Here is a 15,744-nt window from a genome sequence, read left to right on the forward strand (position 1 = left end):
CTTTTTCCCAGCGCGACCATTTTGTTCCTGGAATATCGCCAAAATCTTGGGGGACACTAAGCTGCAGAAGGCTTAGTTTTCGGTCCCTGGTCGTAGACTACTGCTGGGTGGAGCGAGAAGAGACCAACCAGCATCGCCCGGCAGTCTGTTGTTTCATGGCCCAAAAGCCCCCGTCAGATTATAATAACGAGAAGGGGGTGTAATCGTAGTTTGACCGTCCGACGTCAAGTTCCTTCTCTCAACTTCATCATCACCACCAGCTGCTATCAGACTTCCCCCTCCGAGGGGCGTGGCCGATTGTCTCTCCTTCATATCCCCTGGGTCTCACTGATTTATGATAGCTTACACTCATTAAAACCTCCCCCGGCGAACCTGCATACCATTTTTCACTCTTTTGTGCACGTCTTCCGTCGTTTATATCGTAACGTCGCACAACGATGGCTCCACGAACCGTGTCTCTCGTCTCGACGTTGGGACTCCTCTCATGTCTTCTATCTCCAGTTGTAGCCCAGACATTTTCATACTGCAACCCGTTGAAGCAGGACGATTGCCCTGCCGCGCCAGCTCTGGGGCAGAACTTCACCACCAACTTCACTAACCAACTTAGCGAAAAGGTCTGGAACACCACCAACGGGATCGTCGATATCACAGAGCATGGAGCGAACTTCACAATCAACCAGCGACTCGACTCGCCCACCCTCCAATCCTACTTCTATATCTTCTTCGGCACTGTCGAGGTTCACATGAAGGCCGCAACCGGACGAGGTGTGGTTAGCAGTATAGTCATCCAGTCAGAGGTTCTGGATGAAATCGATTGGGAATGGGTCGGTTCGGACACGAACAAGGTCCAGACCAACTATTTCGGCAAGGGAAATACCACCTCCTATGACCGCGGCAAGACCTTTGACGTTCCGGGAGCTATGGATGCATTCCATAACTATACCGTCAACTGGACGCCAGAAAAGATCGAATGGTATATTGATACCAAGTTGGTCCGAACCCTGATGTACGAGGAAGCCCTCGGTGGAAAGAACTTTCCCCAAACCCCTTCGACCGTTCGCTTAGGTATCTGGCCTGGTGGAGATCCCCTGAACAAGCCGGGTGTTATTGAATGGGCTGGTGGTGAAATCGACTACTCCCATTCACCATATACGATGAGCGTCCAGCAGTTGAAGGTCGTCGACGCCCACAGTGGAAAAGAGTACCAATACTCCGACAAGTCTGGCGACTGGCAAAGTATCAAAGTTGTAGGGTAAGTTGCCAATCAATTGTGTCTCAGGTTGTGTATGATTGAGGCTAACAATTCCCCTACAGCGGTGTATCTGATATCGCGAACGAAATCAACAAACCCCCCGCGAAGTCCCTCGCTCAGAGATGGCGAGAACTCCCCTCCGCAGCCAAGATTGCTATATTCGCTTCCATTGGCGGAGCTGTTCTTCTGGGTATGGGCGTCATAGCCTTCTGCTGTGTCAAGCAACGACGAGTTGGACGACGCGAGTTCTCCATGGAGAACAGCAAGTTTGTCGAAGACCAGAACAACGTCATGGCCATGAGGACTCAATGGAGCCACAAATATAAACCAGTCGGTGCTTGATAAACTGTGTTTTCCTCTTCCCCATCACTGGCTCTCGCTTCCCCTCGCGACCTGTTGTTTTTGGCTGGCCCAATGCGCTTATCTGTCATTAACCTCCCCCACCCTCGTACTGTCTTTGCCGCACTTCATCCCTGACACATTGTGGTTCGCCTTTTACTAGTATTTGCACCTATTTACCCATATAGTCCTCAATCCTGTTGTCGCGAAGCCCCCTCCCCTCCCCAGTCAAGTGTTGTTCCATGCCCGTTTCATTGGCGTCGTTGTAAGGTGAATATGTTTGTCTTGTTGATTATTTTCTGTGTAGAGTTATGGAAGCGAGATGCTTGCATAATGGGGAGATTTGTGTATAGCATTTATAAAGACTTTAATATCATTTCAAAGGGTTTCGTCTTTCTCGAGATACCTTTTGGGTGTTCAGATTTCAGCCTCATCAGATGAAACCCGGCGTAAAGATAATCCGCTTCCGTTATGACTAAGCTTAGTCACCCACGCGTCACGCGTCTTCGCGCAAATGAGGTTGGAAAGCCGTTATTGAAGGTGGGATATTTGCTTCAGCCACATACAGTATCACAGAACAAGAAAGAGAAATATTATACCTCAAGAGGCAATTGCCTTTACCAGAGATATTGCTCTTACAAAGCAGTCAATTTGAAAATAAAATAAAAATACCAGAAAATACCAATTCAAGGCGTCGCAATGTCACTCGTTACCCCCCGCATTCTCCCCGAATATCTTCAACAATTCCACGCTGCAGGGCCAACAAGTGGCCGAATGCCAAGTGCTGTACGGCTTCTTGGGAGGGTATCCTCATTACGCGGAGAATACGCGACTATTACCTGTGGTGATCATGGTGATGTCACGCTCTTGTTGAACAGAGATTCGCATCTGCAGATGGATAGGATGGTGGATGTCGTTGGGAAGGTCGTGGAAGTCGAGGGTGTGAGTATTTTGTGCAAAATTGGAAAATACGCCTAATTATGGTTGGCATTGTCTAGATGCTGATATTGTGGTAATATAGAATCTGGGGATAAGAGTGTTTGGAGCCACTGATTGCGGCAGCCCCCACGAAGTTGGTAAGTTATACCTATGCTATTCCTACCATATGAATTGAAACGAAGCTAACGGTGGAGTACTGATTCGATAGACTATAAAATTTATGAACAGGTGGTGGAGAGCACCCATAGATTCAGAGCTATCTTCTACGATTCTGGATGAGAGGAAGGCTGTTAAAGAGATTGGTATTTGGAACTTTGGTGGAGTGAATCAATGCCATCCTATCCGGCTCCTGATGAAGTGCAGTACAGTGGAGCGGATAGAGGCCTGTACCACAGTCCTTCTGCATATGTTGGAGTTTGGTCGCGGGTTCGCTTGATTCGTAGAGACGTTAGGATCTGACTATGTAGGATTCCCTGCTAGTGGTAGACGCTACCTTGGCCATGTTAGAATCTAGTAGAACACAGTTCTGGCTTGAAGTGTTGGGCAAATATCACTAGTATGGGAGAATTAATTCCTGATCTTAATTCATATACGTATATCAATTTCTATAAATGTTAAATGTTAATATCCCTTGATTTTTCTAGCTAATCTACGACATGGAATAAAGTACGACTTCTTGGTAATTTGATATAATCATCAATTAATGGCTAAATAATGGTCTGATTGACCCTATGAAGGGCACATATATGATGTGCCTTGCACTAATAACAAGCATGACAGCCACGAGGGAATGGACTTAACACCGTTATCAAGATATGCATCGCCAATAACATGAAAAGAGCTCATAAATATACTACAACAAGGTATCATCATAATCATAACAGGAACTGAGCAACACAAGAAACTGGGCGAACAAAAATCCAAATGGGCAGATACCAGGCCCTTGGCAAAAGTCACCGGCTGGTACGGTAGCCATCCAATGAAACTGGGTCAAAGAAAATAACGCTTTAATGCATAGGGGAAAATATCAACATACAAAAAAAAATTCGGGAATTGGGGGTAGCAAGTATGCCTACAACCCTCAGGTACCATCTATGGGCCTCTGGTGGTGTCGCGAATCTCTTGCATCATCGCGGAGAAGACCGCTGGGTCGAGGCCGTCCGTACCATTGGCACGAGGTGATGGATTGGTGGTGTCTTTCGCCCACAGATTCATCAGCTGCGGATCGACGAGTGATGCAGCGTCAAATATATCAGACTCTGGCATGCCTGAAATATCGTTTATTTCACTATCAAGAAAGGATTTGAAAGGTGAAATGGCTGGCACACTACGGGCGCGCCTTGGAGTTTGAGGGTTCTCACCTCCTGACTTGGATTTATCCTTTGAGCCAGGAGTGTTGGTAACATCCTTTTGGCGCTGGCGAGAGGCGCTGTTCTCTTGCGGGAGGCAGTCATTTGGATCCCAGTTCGCCCAGTGATCGCTATTGGGGGTCTTGGGTGCATCGAACTGGAAGAATGAGTCGGTGTTTGCAAATGGGTCCATATCCGAAGCCAAGAAATTAAGAACCATATTGTCCATCGTGTCGAGGCCTTTGTTTGGGCTAATCAACATGGAGCCTGGTCGGCAGCTGTCATCTTTCGAGCCCTGAGCTAGGACTCGGGCAGTTTGTTGGGATGGTGAAGTGTGTGTAGTAGCATCGTGGATTTTTTTAGACCGGATTGACCTGTTTCGGCGGTTTGGGGTTGGGCTGCCAGGGAATTCAAGCATATTATCATCTTCCGCGTCCTTGAAAAGGTGATCAAGGCCGTCGGCAGGTGTCCGGGGAATATTCTCCTGATCTACGGTCTTGCCGGGCTGCTTGGGTGTTGACCGAGGACTGCGACGTAGGCCATTGATCAATGCATCGCTCAGGGTTTTCATGGACTCGCCCTCCTTATTCGAGGAAAACAAAGCCCTACGGACGGGTTTGGGGGTAAGCTGCGTCTCTGAGAACGGAGGCTTGCATGAATCCAAGTTTCTGGCAGGACTTGACTGGATAGCCCGTCTCAATGCCTCGAATGGATCTTCATCCCTCCACCGGTCGCGTTTCTCTGCTGACTTAGGCGGCTCGGCGCTACTAGCCCTTCTCTTGTCGCTCTGCTTTGAGGTGCCTTTGTCTTCACTATCGTTTTCCGCCTGGGTATCATTTTCTGCCTGAGTAGTCGCTCCCTCATCACCGTCAGGAGACGATGCGTCTGAAGGACCTGGTGAAGATTCCGTGCCTCGAGCATTACGGGCTTTGCGACGAGATCGTGTTTCCAGTGGCTTGACTCTGCTTGACTTCCGTTTTTGCTTGTCCTTTGGACCTGACTTGTGCCACTTGTGTTCGGGTCGCATGGTCTTGAATTTATAGAGCCATAATCCACATGCTAGAAGTTATGTTAGTATATAACAAGTAAAATAAGAACGGCAATTGAACTTGTACTTACAGTTGCATAGCAAAAGCTGGACAAAATCTAGGTCGTCATGGGAAAGTGACTTTTTATAAATTTTGATAGAGGTATAAGATCCATCCTCTTCTGGCTCAGCCGGCTCCCAAAATAGGATAGCTGGATCATCATTATAGACCTCTGCATCCTCTGCGTTTCCTGGTATAACTTTTGAATGGGCGCGTCGCCATGTTGGAGTCTCAATGGCACCGCAGTTTTCGCAGAATGGAGGCACTGTTCCTTCGCGAATGCATTGCTCTAGACGAGCTTGTACCTGTTTCGTCCGCTTAGCACCAGCTCCACTGCGAGGTTTCTGGTTTGGTTGCTGGGTGGTTGGACCAGGGGTAGCTACAGATGGCAGTTCGTTTGCTAGAGGATGGACCGGCTGCGACTGTGGTTGCCAGGGCTGCGATGGCCGAATGGGGTCACTGGCTGGTACTGTAGGACGATGAATATGAGACGATGCTCGTTGGCTAGGAGCAACTCGAGACTTGATCGATTTCATGCTCGCTCTGGAAGAGGGACGTGAGTTTGATATTCTGGCTGGTTGAGGTGGAAGAGCCAGCGCGGAATCTCCCGCGGAGTTCTCGAGTTGAATACTACTCATGAGAGTCTTGGGTTGGTTTCCACATGGCTGCGAGACTGGCCCACTTTGATTGGATTTTGAGGCCTCGTTGTAATTGTCGTCATCAATCAATGACTCAAATTGAGCACTCATAAAGCCCGAGTCGTGGTCGGACATAGGAGGGAGACCAGGGCTCGAAGCTTGGGCGTAGTTAGTTTCCATGATAGGGGGCGATGATGGCATATTGAAAGGTGTATCGGTGAGCATGCTGTAATGATGGTCTTCTGGGGATGTAGCCTGTGAGTCAAAGGCAAGACGATTGCTAGACACCGGCATTGGGGCAATTAGTGGACAATGCTGCGACGAATCGGATCTGCTGGATGACTGGCGACGTAAGTTGCTTGGAGCAACACGGTTTCGGCGGTTGGGGCCCTGGGTGAGGGATGGCACGGGTGTTGGTGGACGGACTGGTTCCTCGTTTGATAGTAATGGATGGACAGCCTGATTGATCGGAGTTGGGCGGTGGATTCTCACAGACGCTGCAGTGCTCGCAGCCACTCGTAGAGAATTAGGCTGCCGTTCAATATTTGTGTTCACACTGCCCGAAGTATCAGTTCTAACCAACTTAGCCCTCTTTGGAGCTGGTCCCTCTGCTGCCTCATCCCCACTGCCGTAGCCTGACATGATGGATCCTCTTCGGCTGGTATTTCTATAGGAGTCTGGGCTAAGTATGGAAGCTCTCGAGGCTGGACGAAGTGTCTCGTCCGCGGATCTCTTCTGTTGACTTGCTGACCGAGCCATGCCAGGTGTTGAGGCTCGGCTGGGGGCGTTATTTGAAAAATGGGTCGGGGAGTCAGCACGGAAGCTTCCTGGGCCGACATTTGGTAGCTCACGAGGCGTGGAACCATCACTCAGGAGTTGCTGAAGCTTCTCTAGACCAGATCTGTCGAGCGTAGTGTGTTCGGATTCGGCCATGTGCGAGGATGTGTTGGAACCTGACATCAGACCAGGATTCGATTGCAAAAAAGCTGTCCATGCTTGCGCATCGAAGTCGTGGGGGATGACATTGCTCAGTTCACGGTACTTCTGCATGCTCTCAAGATATTCGCTCTGAAGAACGGTCGGTACGGGAACGAGTCGAAGCTTGACCTCAAGGGTCTCCTGTGCACCTCTAGCAAACAGCCCCAAATTTTTGCAGACACGCCCCGTGACTATGGTTTTGGATTGGTGTGCGGGGGCATTGGGTGTAGGTGAGGCTGAGGCCAACACCCACGAAAGCATTCCTTGACCAACCAGTGGGGTCTCATATTCGGAATAGTCGTACGCATAAACCGTGTAATCCCGTCCAAGCTTTGCAACCAATTCAGGACTATGAAAGTTAGAAAGATTTGGCCTCAACTGAAGGAAACGTCGTTGCCTTACCTAGCCGAGACGATAGTTTGAATGCAAGTTTTCAGCTCGATAACGCCAACCTGGGTGGATTCGTCAAGGTAGGCGGTTTGGATATCTAGGATGTGAGGCCACCTGGCAAGGCAGTTGGTTTTGCTCTCATTATCGAACGTATAGAGGACCTTGACTAGATGGAAAGTTAGGTTAGACGGTCAATCTGAGAACTTTGTGGGAAAACTCACGCCTCATAGGCCGGACAGAGATGCCTTCTTCGTTTTCCATTTTTCAAGATCGTAAATCGAACGCTTGCAGATGGCGACGGAAAGGAGGCAGATCTAATGCAAAGAAGCTTCGGTATTGCTGATGACGAGCTTCTAGTAGTGTTGCTCCATCTAATTCCCGGTAAAGTTGGACGGCTGGTGGAAGGAAGAACAAGGAAGCAGACGGGTAGAAATTCGTAATCGTTAAGAGAGCAACCAATCCAGCCGCCGGGTCGCCCTCAGTGAATGAGTCACTGTATGATATTGGTGTCTGCTCCGTATAGTCCACTAGACTTCATAATTCAAGGCGGCGTGGTCAAGGAAAAGTCGATATCAGGATCTGTTGAAGCTTTGTCGATTTGATAACGAACGAGAAACGAGAAGGAGTAGGAGGTAGGATGAATAGATAAGATACACGCTCAGCCCCTTCAATTGCTTGCCTCCCACGCAAGCTCAACGTAGGAGAGACGAGGTGAAGTGCAGGCGAGTCTGGAGGGAGAGGGGGGAGGTTGGAGAGGACGAGGTGGAAAGCGTGATGCCAAAGCCGCGAAAGTACAAACGCGATATCGAGATGCTGACCTAAGCGCGCGATGAAGCAGGACCTCCCGATCTAGACTAGTGACGCGCCAAGACAACGCGTGCCGCGGCTCGGATAAAGAAAACACCGAAGCGTGACTCGCGCTAGTCTTAAAGCGGAGTATATGGGCTTGGCGGATGTTGTATCTCACGTGATATCAAGCTTGCCCGAAATATTCGCAGGTTGTTGACTTTGTAGGGAAGAAACTATCCACGACGAACAAACGATTCCACGAACGGCGTACCTTTGCTGCCCTTTTATAGACCGCCCAAGATGTCCGACACCAAGATCCAGTAAGCAGCCTCCCATCAACCGCCGCATCCAGATGACTCAGCCAGCCCTCCCTTCCCCGCGAAGGCAGCTGCTTCCTGCGACCCTGGCTCCCCTTCTGGTGCGCATTGCGCTGGTTACTATGTGGGATACATGCTAACATCCGGCCCTGTTCTTTAGAGATCTCCTCAACAAGCCACGGAGTGAGCTGACGTACGTTCCATTGGTTCCCCCGTCCCCCGATCCCAACTTCTTGATGCTATCGTCAACCCACCACCTATAATCATTAATTCCTTCACCGTCTTGGCATCCACACCCATATCACTCTACCTTTCGCATGAATAATTAACCCTATTAACCCATACGGGACTATAGTGAATACGAAGTCTCTGTGCTCGAAGAACATGAACTTACTACCGGCCCTCTTTCCATCCTCCAAACTGCTACCCGATCTCACTCTCAAGTCCTGATCTCATGTCGCAACAACCGCAAGCTTCTCGCGCGTGTCAAAGCTTTCGATCGCCATTGTAACATGGTTCTAGAGAATGTCAAGGAGATGTGGACTGAGAAACCCAAGGGTGGCAAGGGTAAAGGCGTCAACAAAGATCGGTTTATCAGCAAGATGTAAGTTGGCGCACGCAAACAACGGGAGTTTCTTTACCACTCCTTGCCCCGCTTCCTACCATGATAGGTGTATTGAATACTTACTCTTGTGGCTGTATAGGTTCTTGAGGGGCGATTCTGTCATCTTGGTACTTTTAAGTTGAGCTTCGTTCTCTTTTCTTGGTTCGATATGGTGCGGCCCGCACACGTTCGCCATACCGTCGCCAGGTGATCGCTTCTCTTAGCCACCAATCTCTACACGCAAAGCGGTATATTAGTGCAGTAACCGCGCTGGGACCGGTGGCACTGACTGTTAGCGAAGTGATACCTTGCTTCCGTCCTACACTTATACAACGGAGGACAATAATGCAGCAAGTCGGCGTCTTCGGTGTTTTTTTCTTCTTCTCAAAAACCATGCCTTTCAGTTTCACTTGCAATTTCTTTACACGGAGTCCACGGTGGGAGACCGGTTGTTGTGCACTGGTCCTATGTTACACTTGGCAGAAGGCTATGGGAGTCTATATGATATTATATGGAGAAGACACGAAAACTCCAGAATATGATGAAATATGAAGCCTTTATTCTCCAAGGCCGAATAAGATACGGCGTCATCTATGGCCTGCATCCTCCTTTGGACCTTTGCACTTGAAGCTGTTGTTGCCTTCGGATGTGATCCCTGTAGACAGTCACGTGGTACTACTCTGCCTGACCTCATTCTCATCCTCATCCCAATACGTTTCGACGACTTGCTACTTGAATATATTCATAGCATAAAAGATGATTCAAAGAGAGAATACAGTAGTATAGAGAAGAGATATCGACAATATATACACGCCCAAAATGCAGACAGTAAATATCGACGCAAAGCCAAAGCTAAACAGCGCAATAACTAAAAAAAAGGGTAAATTATCTTATTATTATATTAATCGCCAAATATCTTACCAAGAAAAGGAAAACGACCAGGTAAGAGGCTGTAGTTATATACCATCAGCCAGCCCATTCAAAAATTCGCTAAGGCCATAGGCACCAGGGTCAGGAACCTTGCCCACCCACTCATCTTCACCCCCAACATACACTGCCCGTCCAAGGCTGGCTTTCATGCTCTTAGTTGACTCGGTGCCCTGGTTTGCGGCCTCGGCTGCCTTTCGAATATCGCCCGTCTCAACTAGTGTGTTGATAAAAGGCGACAGGGCATCCATGAGTGTTCGATCGCCAGGTTGGGCAGGTGTATATTTCGCCAACGCTTTGAGAGAGTGCTGTAACGCATTAGCCCATATTTTGGAGTTCACATCAACGGGTGACGAGGAATCCTGTTCACGTAATCCATGGGCTAAAGCGTTGAGGAAGATTGCGTAGATGGCGCCGCTGGTGCCGTCCATGGTGTTTTCGACCACGTCGATGATACGGTGGAGACTGGTGAGGAGGTCGGGGGTTAGAGGTGCGGATGTGTCGTTGAGGCTCTTCAGGATTGCTTCTGCACCGCGCTGGAGCCCAATGCCGCAGTCACCGTCTCCGACGATGGTGTCGTAGCGGGTAACGAGGGGCTCGGCTTTGATGACGCGCTCGAGGCCTAATGATAGTACTTTCTTGAGGATGGTAGGATCGACTGGTATAGTATGGCTGGTTAGCTATGGATGTTTGGCTATGTGGGTAAGAGAAAGACTTACGTTTGAGGTTGGAAGGCTGTTTGAGGGCTCGAGGGGAGTTTGCGGACTCTGAGGGGTTGGCTGATTGACTGTCCCATGTCGAGGTTCGTATAGGGGCAGCCCAGCCAACTGCCTCTGATGGAGCGTCTAGTAGTTCAAGGAGGGATTTGCCTGCTCCTAGTCCGGTGTCTGCAAGACGGAGCAAGGAGACACTGAAGCCCATGCCGTTAAGACTCGTCAGGAACATTCCTTGGATGATCCTGACGGGTTTGATCTTGTAATCCCTCTCTAGCTGAAGTGTTATCTCAGCAGTGAGCCCTGACAATTCTAGCGTGCTGACGCCTCCTAAATTATTGATCAAGAGGGCAAAACGGTCTGAGGAGTCATATTTGAGGAAGGCACGTTCCTTGTCGTTTTGGTCGAGCATTTGCTTGAGCATGGTCTGTATCATCTCCTCTGCAGTCCCTTTCATACGGTGCGAGCCAGGTTCGTTGTGGATGCCCATCCCGACTTCAATTTCACCATGAGGAACCAAGTCTTCGGAATTCGGATCTGGTATATCCCTGCCTGGGACATGGACGTGCTCCAGGGAAGAACCAACTGACACGAGATTCCTGTTGGCCAGCTGAGCAGTAGCATAAACCTCTTCCAGAGATGCACTGTAGTTAATATTTAGTTAGCATTTTGCTTGCCATGTTGAGCGGCCAAAGGGGAGGAAGAACTTACCCAGTCTCAGCCAGAGCTCCAACAATCTTCAGCACCATGACACCACCACCGATCCCTCTCCTACCAACCTTACCACCTTTTGCACGGCCAACACCCACGTCGTCACTAATTGCGAAGAACTCCGTCTTGATACCGGCAGCATTGCCCTTTTCTGCAGCAAGTCCAAAATTCAACACATCGCCTGTATAGTTCATGACGATGACAAGAACGCCCTTGGAGCCATCAACACGCTGCAGAAGAGCTCTCCTGACCTGTTCGGCGGACGGAGAGGCAAATATCGTGCCTGCCACCGAGGCCGTAAGCATTCCCTTGCCTACGAAGCCGGCAAAGGCAGGTTCGTGACCGGAGCCACCGCCGGAGATGATGGAGACTCTGGAGGGCTCAGAAGCATCCTGTGACGGTCGACGGTAGATGATCTTATTCTGCTTGTCAAAAGCAAGAGAAGGGTTGGTCAGAGTGAGTGAGTGTAGAGCCGAGTTGACCAGGTGAGTTGGATCCGAGAAGAAGTGTTTAGCTGTGTACCCAGTTAGTATCTGCATATCTCATAATGGAAAGGGGAGAGACATACTCTGCATGGTGACTGCAAAGTGGCTTTCTCTCCTGCTGCACGCTCTATGTATTGTTTCTGGCTGCTTGCGCAATCTGATACGAGCTCCCTGACAATCAGATCGGATGTTTCTTACAGAACAAAACGAACTTGCATGAAGTGACTGGACACACGGATACAGCTACTTGGGAAGTAAGAAATAGAAAAGAGAACGAGGACAAGAGCAGGACGAGACAGACCTTCAACGTAGCACTGAGGCGCCGGCCAGGATATAAAAGTGCCGGCCATCGGGGCAAGGCCCGGCAGGCCAGGAGGGGCAAGCTGTCAGCAGCCATCCTACGGCGAGCTTGGGGTGGGACAGGCCAAGTTACGTCTTGTGCTCTCCAGAACTCCCCGTTGGACGAACATGTTCGATCGCTGTCCCGAGAATGCGCCAGGGATGCGCCAGGGATGTGGAGATGTGATGAAGGGAGAAAAAAAGTCGAAGCTGCCGGCAGTGGAGAATCTCTCGGCCCTGGCTACCCCAGACAATCCAGGTAACTAGCTGGGTATGTTACTAACACACGACCATATACTACGCTGTTTGGGGTCCTGATGCTGCCTGATAATGGCATCTAGACATGGTATTCGTATATGTATGATAAAAGATGTATGATATACGCGTGATGCGGTGTTCTTTTTCGGTGGTTGCCTCGGCTTACCGCATTGGGAATTACCGGCCCGGCTCTTCTAGAGCTTCAGGAGAGAAAAAGTCGGCCGAATATCACGCCCATATGGAGTATATACGGGGCGCTTTTTGCTTCTTACCATGGCAGAGGGACACCTAGCCGGAGCCCTGGAGAGAAGCTTGATTGATCATCTGATGCTTCGAGATCTCAGTCCATTATACATGCTGCGTGTCTGGCCCGATTATGTCATCGGCAGAAGGAAGTAGAGAGTCAATGAGGATCATATTATTATTCGTGAGAAAGCAGAGCTAGAGGTGCATGTCTTCCGTAAACTCCATCCAATGCGAAGAGATTTTGAGTGTCAAGCTATCGGGTTTGGCTTATGCTAGCATGTGTACCTGTACTGGTTGTTTTCTTCCCGTTCAATGTAGTCCTTGTCGATGAGTCTGATAGACTGGTCAGCGGCTTCTTAAAATCATATGTCTGCATGAGTGACTTACTTGTCAATGTTCTTCTTGATATCGCCGATCTCGAGCTGGCCGCGATTCTTCGTGGCCTTGATCACCTCCGCAACCAGATCCGAGTGCGCGATGAGCTTGCGGCTCTTCATGATGCGGACAATCGCGGCCTGGGTCTCATACTGCCTGTCTGCAGCAACACGCTCGTGCGTCGTCTTGTTCTCCTGCTTGGTCTCCTTGAGCTGGATCTGGTTGATCTTGATGCGCATCTTTTCGTCCTCGAATTTGGCGTTGTACCCAAACACGTCGTCTTCATTGACCTCTTTACCTTTCGGCTTCTTAGTGAGAACACGGTATCTGGCGCAGGCTAGTGATTGTAGTGTCCGTTTCAATTCCACATCCGCTGCAGAAGGCGTCTGTTAGTAAAAAAAAAAGGCCCAACGGGGAATTAAGATTCGACCGACTGGACAGGGGGGTTAAACTTACATAGACCTGACGCCTGCTTGATGACTGAATATGGTAGCGTCTCGGAGCTAGCAATGTCATTGAATAGAAGAAGCACGATTGCTTGGAAAGAGCTCACGACCAGCTCTTTGTCTCCTCGTGGGAACCGTGCCTTTAACTGGCAGTGCGCTAGAGCGTGTTTCCAGTGCAGCCTTCTCCCGCTATACTTGTTGTGGTAGAATTGCTCGAAATCATTGATCACCCGACTTATGGAGGGTGGTATATTGACGGGTATGTCCAAGTAGCTGGGCCAAGCAGTGGCAGAGATGACATTAACATTGAGGTCGATCTTCGGTCGTTCATTCTTTTCCCTTAGTAGAGCGTTGTATGAAGCCATCTCGTCCCGGGCGAGATCCATGTCCTTGAACATGGTTTCCAGGTTATGGGTAAAGTTTGAGCCACACTCTATATACAATTGTCAATTAATTGCGGTTATATGTACGAGACATGGAATACGTACCTGTCTTGAGTCTCGAGAGCATGCTCTTCTCCGCGTCATCGCTGGCACTTCTGCCCATGAGCAGCCTTCTAGCTAGGTCGTTTTTGTAAAAGGCCTCGAACACGGCTTTACCATGAACGAATCGGAATAGATCCAACACTTGATCAAGTTGTTTATTAATTTCCGCATCCTCATCGGTAAGGCTAGCACCGCCAGTGATGTCTTGGATCGGACGGTTCTGAATCGCTCTCACACCTCCCTTGAGCAATAGATCCACGTGTTTTGCAATCATCTCACCTGGCTTAGGGTTGTCGGTTCCCCAGTTGGATTCTGACTTTTTATGCTGGTTGATAAAGGTCTCAAACGATTCTCGAAGCGCATGTCCTAACTGCTCGTGATTGTGGAATGAAAATTTCCAGATATGATCTAGATTCTGCTTAAAATCAAGGAGTCTGTTGACCATCTCCGCTTCGCGTTCTTCGTCGAATACGATTGCAGAGCCTTGTTCAATGATATATTTGCAAAACGCCGGCTTCACCTCCACACCCATGCCCTTTCGCTCTAGCATGGAGAATAGCCGCTCCAGTGCCACTGTATTGTTTGCCTGGAGGAGTCCTACGATGTCAACCTCGTTAAGAAGGAAGCTCTTTTGATTGACCATCAAGTTTTGATCAAGTAGCTCGGCCAACTTCTGCTTTGTCCCTCGGTCGAATGAGAGAAGGTCACATCGGGCCATCTCCCGTTCAATGAAACGATGAGACTTTTCCACGTAGCCCGCAAGATCGTCACCCGCCGATCGGCTAACCGCCCAGTTCTTATAATATGCCGCAGAATTCTCGAGTATACATGGCTCAAACTGGCTGGTGTATATCTTTAAGTCGTGAAACAGTTTTATAGAGCTCCTCAGGAGGGTGGGGTCGGCGTAAGTGTCCTCCTGTCTATCCAGCTCGACTAGATGACAGGCTCCTTGAAATACCTTCGCTTTCAGAGTGGCATCGGAGAATATAGTCGAACGAAACTGGAGGAGGCCCATTTCATATATAACAGGATTGTTGGGGGAATGGAGGAGGAACGACTGGTCTAGATAGTAGAAGATGGACCGAATTGTCACCTAGAAAACGTTAGAAAAATACAAAAAAGAAAGTAATCGGCGATACGGATGAGAACTCACGAGGCGCGCATTCCATTGCGACCATGCAGCCTCCACAGCACGCAACACCCCCGCGTCATCCCCAGAGGAGGTTTTCGCGAGCAGTGACTGCATGACTTTTCCTGATATATGTTCGATGCAACGATCCTTGAGATTCTTCGCTAGTTGCGCCGCTCGTCCTTGCCTGCACACGTGCTCAACCCCTCTATACAGCTCTTCCAGCGAAAATGGAAGCTTCTCATGGTTGAAGATTGCCGTAAGAGCCGAGTCTAGCTGTGACCAGACCTTGTCGAAGTATAGCTGCTGGTCGAGGCGGGGAGTATCACGTAGATTCTTGACCTTGAGTGTCTTCGCGCCCGTGTGCGGTGTAAAGCTACTTGGGTTCGTAGAGGCGTTAAACGGTCTCGATTTCACCAGAGGAGTGTGGTTATTGGCGCGACCGAACCCGAACGCACTACCGTTGTTTCCCTTGCCGTCTGAGCTGGTGAAGTTATACATCTTGTCGACAGTGATGAGTGCTGGCCCTTCGGATGACGTCTCAAGCGCGGAGTCGCATTCGTTGCGCCGTAGCCGCTTGCTTGACGGCGATAGAGGAGGTTGCTTGTACGTCGACGAGCTGACGTGGTCTCTAGAAAAGAGATCCGGGATTGTCCTCTGTCTCTGTTCCTGTTCTTCTTGCAATTCGTCTCGGTTTGAGTCTTTGTATTTCCTTTTACCCATTTGTTTGCGGTTCCCGCCGGAGGAGAGAGTAGGCATTAAGTTTCATCGATATGAGGCTGTTCGACGGTGAAAAAGGGCGGAGGAAGAGCAGAGGGAGGTAGAACTATGGCGACGAGGTGGTCGAGCGACAGGATGGAATCCTAGCCAGCCGCGAACTCGGTGGTGTTTTCATGCCTGCCCATGGAGTTAGGAGATTGGAGCGCGGAGGGCGGGTTCATGGAAGG

General features: G+C 49.6%; 5 protein-coding genes across 5 annotated transcripts; 2 read left to right on the forward strand and 3 right to left on the reverse strand.

Moving 5' to 3' along the window:
• Positions 1 to 437: 437 nt before the first annotated feature.
• Positions 438 to 1,594, forward strand: GIQ15_02748 (extracellular cell wall glucanase Crf1/allergen Asp F9; the record flags this gene model as incomplete). Its single annotated transcript, XM_033550165.1, has 2 exons — positions 438 to 1,252; positions 1,315 to 1,594. 2 exons carry the CDS (start codon positions 438 to 440, stop codon positions 1,592 to 1,594), a joined length of 1,095 nt encoding a protein of 364 aa, XP_033407326.1.
• A 2,028-nt stretch (positions 1,595 to 3,622) lies between these two features.
• GIQ15_02749 (uncharacterized protein) lies at positions 3,623 to 7,234 on the reverse strand (the record flags this gene model as incomplete). The annotated part of the gene is made up of 4 exons (XM_033550166.1): positions 3,623 to 4,938; positions 4,999 to 6,932; positions 6,986 to 7,139; positions 7,195 to 7,234. 4 exons carry the CDS (start codon positions 7,232 to 7,234, stop codon positions 3,623 to 3,625), a joined length of 3,444 nt encoding a protein of 1,147 aa, XP_033407327.1.
• Positions 7,235 to 8,062: 828 nt separating this feature from the next.
• GIQ15_02750 (small nuclear ribonucleoprotein Sm D2) lies at positions 8,063 to 8,687 on the forward strand (the record flags this gene model as incomplete). Its single annotated transcript, XM_033550167.1, has 3 exons — positions 8,063 to 8,082; positions 8,240 to 8,272; positions 8,435 to 8,687. The coding sequence occupies 3 exons, from the start codon at positions 8,063 to 8,065 to the stop codon at positions 8,685 to 8,687; spliced, it is 306 nt and encodes a 101-aa protein (XP_033407328.1).
• A 952-nt stretch (positions 8,688 to 9,639) lies between these two features.
• Positions 9,640 to 11,609, reverse strand: GIQ15_02751 (dihydroxyacetone kinase; the record flags this gene model as incomplete). Its single annotated transcript, XM_033550168.1, has 4 exons — positions 9,640 to 10,268; positions 10,330 to 10,967; positions 11,035 to 11,548; positions 11,603 to 11,609. The coding sequence occupies 4 exons, from the start codon at positions 11,607 to 11,609 to the stop codon at positions 9,640 to 9,642; spliced, it is 1,788 nt and encodes a 595-aa protein (XP_033407329.1).
• Positions 11,610 to 12,634: 1,025 nt separating this feature from the next.
• Positions 12,635 to 15,520, reverse strand: GIQ15_02752 (Cullin-4B; the record flags this gene model as incomplete). Its single annotated transcript, XM_033550169.1, has 5 exons — positions 12,635 to 12,695; positions 12,750 to 13,110; positions 13,194 to 13,616; positions 13,672 to 14,761; positions 14,822 to 15,520. The coding sequence occupies 5 exons, from the start codon at positions 15,518 to 15,520 to the stop codon at positions 12,635 to 12,637; spliced, it is 2,634 nt and encodes an 877-aa protein (XP_033407330.1).
• Positions 15,521 to 15,744: the final 224 nt, after the last annotated feature.

The sequence above is a fragment of the Arthroderma uncinatum genome, assembly GCF_011692745.1.
Source record: "Arthroderma uncinatum strain CBS 119779 chromosome Unknown scaffold2, whole genome shotgun sequence".
NCBI lineage: Eukaryota > Fungi > Ascomycota > Eurotiomycetes > Onygenales > Arthrodermataceae > Arthroderma > Arthroderma uncinatum.